The sequence below is a fragment of the Penaeus monodon genome, chromosome 19, assembly GCF_015228065.2.
Source record: "Penaeus monodon isolate SGIC_2016 chromosome 19, NSTDA_Pmon_1, whole genome shotgun sequence".
NCBI classification, from domain to species: domain Eukaryota; kingdom Metazoa; phylum Arthropoda; class Malacostraca; order Decapoda; family Penaeidae; genus Penaeus; species Penaeus monodon.
The window spans coordinates 30,526,731-30,531,537 of NC_051404.1; the positions used below are offsets into that span (position 1 = coordinate 30,526,731).

Consider the following 4,807-nt stretch of genomic DNA (forward strand, 5'->3'; position numbering starts at 1 on the left):
AGATACTTATCATTTTGCATCTTAACAGTTCAGAGGTTGGAGTGACATCCCATGGACTGCCTACTATTCTACTTGGGTACTGCTCCATTCTGTTGGTAAATAAAAGTATATTTGGTTACTCTGTATGGAATTGACTTAACTACTACCACTACCCATGGCTAATTTTCTAAAAATAAATCCTAAAGTTTAGCATTTTCTTCTTTAAAGTAGTCAAGAAAGGGGTTAGGGATGGGGGGGGTGATGACTTATCTCGGTTTCAGATAATGGAGGGAGAGATGGGTGTCCATGAGAAGGAACTGAGCTGACGAAGTGGAGCTAGGATGAGCTTATTAACATTTTGGTGAGTTTTGTCAACTAAATCACACTATATTAAAGATCACAGAAAATCTCCAATTTGACCATTTGATTTTCAGTAACAAATAAAATCTTCCTTGGCTTATTTACTGGTTCATAAGCCTAATGTTGAATGCTCTTTCAGGCAATCTGTGAAGATCTGCTTCAGATTAAGCACCAAATGCATATTCCCTTCAAGATGCTTCATTTTTTCTTGATATAAGGACAAAAACATGTACAATGATTTTTTAAAATCTGCATTTTGGTTATATAGTTTGTTTCATAGGTTGTTATGAATTTGTTCTATTGTGGCTATATGATTGCAGTTATAAATTTCATGTTTCATAGGTTATTATGAACTTGTTCTCTTGTGGCTATATATTATGTATTTATATAAATCAAATAATATGTGATTCTGAAATTATTATAATGTATTGTGAAATATATGTCGGTAGTGTAAACATGGTGGAAAAAATCTTTTGTATTTATGTGGCTCAGGTTTTAAACTTGTGCCACATAAATGCAAAGATGGACACTCTGTTGTAATTCCATGAGTTACAAGTAGAGTGGGAAAGTGGGTGGGATTTTTCCTCCATGTAAAAATTGTTTCTAAATTTGGAGGCATGGATACAAATAGTGTTAGTTGATTTGTTCTGGGTCTGTAATAGTGGATATAGTGTTTTTATTTGTAATAATGTGAATATACATGTTACGTATTGTGATGAACTGAAGCTGCGTGCAGCGGTAACTTCAGTTGAAGATTAGTTATGGAAAGCTTAAAAGGTTCGTAATCATACCTGCAGTTGAACATCCTGTTAGAATACTTGGTTATCACTGTTAAGAAAAGTGCATATAAACGCATCAGTGTTGAGTACATATAATTATACTATAATATTTTTGTTCCAATACAAGACTTTCATATATTACAGAAAGTATCAGAAATGGGTTACTGAGCCTTGTGTCACGTTCGGGAACTTATCACACATGCTTCAAATTTGGGGTAAGAAACTACAATGACTGCCTCATAAATTGGAGAGATTAAAGAGATGTAACAGTTTGTCCTAAATATTAAAATATTGCTATCTTAGATAACTCTTGTCTCAATATACTTTGCAGATTTCACATAGTATTGAGGCTCGTGCGAATTACAATGTATGCCGAAAAGTAGTAACATGCGCGGGGCATTCCTTGAGACTATTGTGCCAGTTGAAAGAAGAGCAGGTGGCAATTCAGCTTTATGTGGTTGAGGCTACAGCTCGGCGATGGATGCGTCTGGGACGAGGGTTCAGCGCGGCAAAGGCTGTGCTGTGGACGAGGGCTCAGCGCGGTAAAGGCTTTGCTGTGGACGAGGGTTCAGCACGGCAAAGGCTTTGCTGTGGACGAGGGCTCAGCGCGGCAAAGGCTGTGCTGTGGACGAGGGCTCAGCGCGGCAAAGGCTGTGCTGTGGACGAGGGCTCAGCGCGGCAAAGGCTGTGCTGTGGACGAGGGCTCAGCGCGGCAAAGGCTGTGCTGTGGACGAGGGTTCAGCGCGGCAAAGGCTGTGCTGTGGACGAGGGTTCAGCACGACAAACGCTGTGCTGTGGACGAGGGCTCAGCACGGCAAAGGCTGTGCTGTGGATGAGGGCTCAGCGCGGCAAAGACTGTGCCGTGGACGAGGGTTTAGCGCGGCAAAAGCTGTGCTGTGGACGAGGGTTCAGCGCGGCAGAGGCTGCATCGTGGCCGAGGGTGTACCTTGCAGACGGGTTCATTGCTGCAGAAGCTGCGCCTTGATCGACAAGATCTTGTGCCAAGTCAAAGGCATTGGTACTGCTCGCACCCATGCAGGGAATGATCATAAATGTAGCATTGGAGGCGAATGGATTGTCTCCGCGCTATTAAACAGTATTTTGAGGGTTATTGGTGAAGTATAATGTACATTTCATTATTTGCAAATATTAATATAATTCTCTGAGCTAATCTTTTGTGTGTGATGACAGTATCACAGGTGAATGCAATTCTTAGGTCATTCGATTTTCTCTTGTGTTGTAGATTATCAGACTTAAATAACGTTAGTGGAAAATCTTTCAAAAACATATTAGTTGGCCTATTGTCAAACAGGATGATGCCGGGTAATTCCTGAGAGCGAGGTTAGTAACGAGTAGCAGACTTAAAGACAAGGCCGCTGCCAGAAGGTGGAGTCCCGAGGGCGAGGTGGCTCATCTAGGAGCGGTCCCGAGGGCGAGGTGGCTCATCTAGGAGCGGTCCCGAGGGCGAGGTGGCTCATCTAGGAGCGGTCCCGAGGGCGAGGTGGCTCATCTAGAAGGAGCGGTCCCGAGGGCGAGGTGGCTGATCCAGAAGGAGCAGTCCCAAGGACGAGGCGGCTGATCCAGAAGGAGCAGTCCCAAGGACGAGGTGGCTCATCTAGAAGGAGCGGTCCCGAGGGCGAGGTGGCTGATCCAGAAGGAGCGGTCCCGAGGGCGAGGTGGCTGATCCAGAAGGAGCGGTCCCGAGGGCGAGGTGGCTGATCCAGAAGGAGCGGTCCCGAGGACGAGGTGGCTGATCCAGAAGGAGCGGTCCCGAGGGCGAGGTGGCTGATCCAGAAGGAGCGGTCCCGAGGGCGAGGTGGCTGATCCAGAAGGAGCAGTCCCAAGGACGAGGCGGCTGATCCAGAAGCAGTAGTCCCAAGGACGAGGCCGCTGATCCAGAAGGAGCAGTCCCAAGGACGAGGCGGCTGATCCAGAAGGAGCAGTCCCAAGGACGAGGCCTCTGATCCAGAAGGAGCAGTCCCAAGGACGAGGTGGCTGATCCAGAAGGAGCAGTCCCCAGGACGAGGCCTCTGATCCAGAAGGAGCAGTCCCAAGGACGAGGCCCTGATCCAGAAGGAGCAGTCCCAAGGACGAGGCGGCTGATCCAGAAGGAGCAGTCCCAAGGACGAGGCCGCTGATCCAGAAGGAGCAGTCCCAAGGACGAGGCCGCTGATCCAGAAGGAACAGTCCCAAGGACGAGGCGGCTGATCCAGAAGGAGCAGTCCCCAGGACGTGGCCGCTGATCCAGAAGGAGCAGTCCCAAGGACGTGGCCGCTGATCCAGAAGGAGCAGTCCCCAGGACGTGGCCTCTGATCCAGAAGCAGTCCCCAGGACGAGGCCTCTGATCCAGAAGGAGCAGTCCCAAGGGCAAAACGGTTTGTTCCTTGAGGGTGAGTTTGCAGCCATATATATATATATAACGTTCCCAGGGTTTAGGACATAACCCATCAATATAATTTGTGGATAAGAACTCACTCACTGGTCATTTGATGTCGCAGATATCGACGTTACTTCTTGTTCATTACTAAGTATTTATGGAAAATTGAATTTATGAGAGGAATGAAGAACGGATTGGACATATCCTCCCTGGGGGTGAGGCCTTTATAAAATTTCCATTGAGGTCAATTCTTGAAGTCCATAGTGGCCGCAACCCACCAGTAATATTAATATACCATCTTTATCTGCTTACCGTCGTCGTAATTTTCTGGGTAGGTTAAATATAACTACTTAGTGTATGTTACTATCGCTTTGTGTCAACGTTAGTGAAAGATGTGAAAGCAAGTCGTCTATTATGTTGTGAATTTGGGATAGGTCATGATAATGTTTGTATCTTCCAGAGATCATCGTGTTCCACATAAAGATCATTGTGGTGGTTGTGAGGATCCTCGAAGGTCTAAAACCGTTGCTATCCTTGTGTAATGGAAGAGAATACTATGTATGTAGATGATTTTAGGTCCCTTTTTCAAGAATAGATGGTGTGCCTTGAAAACGTTCATTCTCCTTTGGATCTTGGTTGCCATCATGGGAAAGAGGAAGCAGGGTCGCGTGGACAGCATCGCCGTTATCTTGGGGGAGGTGGAGAAACCGGTTATTAATCGTTACCAATTTGTGGAGCTGGATATTCCGTCGTCATGGGAGAGAAATTGGTCATGTTCATCTTTGGGAAAAGGATGCGGGTGTCACCGGATTAGGAAGAAGGGAAGAAGAAGCGGGTCGTCGTTGCCCTGAAGAAAAACCTCGCGATGCGTCCTCCTTATTGACATCGGAGTGGGTCATCTTCATCGGCACAGCGAGAGAGTGGATCGACGTTGTTGCCAGGTAATTCGTAATCCAAGATTATGCTGTAATAAAAGACTTATATTTTAGGATTCACACATTTTTTTTTAGGATTCACACATTTTTTTTAGGATTCACACATTTTTTTTAACATCCCCGATTGTAATCTTAATTCTTTGTCCCAGTTGCCGTCGCCATCGACTTTTGGAAGAATACGTAAAGTCGTCGCAGCTGTCGGGGTGGTTCGGAGGGTATCCATCTTTTAAAAAGAAAGGTGTGTTGTAATCGAAACTATTAATTATATCCCATGCTGAACTGACCCTTTGTGTTCAAGAGATTATGGAAATGAAAATGCTTAACCTGACTTACTGATTTATATTTCTAGAAGAAAACACGAAGAGAATAGCGCAATG

At 45.7% G+C, this 4,807-nt stretch overlaps 1 protein-coding gene across 3 annotated transcripts in view; it reads left to right on the plus strand.

The window, feature by feature from the left end:
- LOC119585167 overlaps positions 1-4,668 on the plus strand; it is an 11,032-nt gene extending 6,364 nt beyond the window's left edge. The window contains exons 3-9 of one of the 3 annotated variants that reach the window (XM_037933803.1): positions 29-95; positions 261-340; positions 479-1,116; positions 1,263-1,333; positions 1,450-1,632; positions 1,701-4,436; positions 4,580-4,668. In XM_037933803.1, coding sequence (XP_037789731.1) covers positions 1,101-1,116; positions 1,263-1,333; positions 1,450-1,632; positions 1,701-2,243 — 813 coding nt within the window. In that variant the 5' untranslated portion in view covers positions 29-95; positions 261-340; positions 479-1,100 and the 3' untranslated portion in view covers positions 2,244-4,436; positions 4,580-4,668. Of the gene's footprint in view, positions 1-28; positions 341-478; positions 1,117-1,262; positions 1,334-1,449; positions 4,437-4,579 lie in introns of all 3 variants that reach the window. The other 2 variants (XM_037933802.1, XM_037933804.1) reach the window with 2 other exon arrangements.
- The last annotated feature ends 139 nt before the right edge of the window (positions 4,669-4,807 follow it).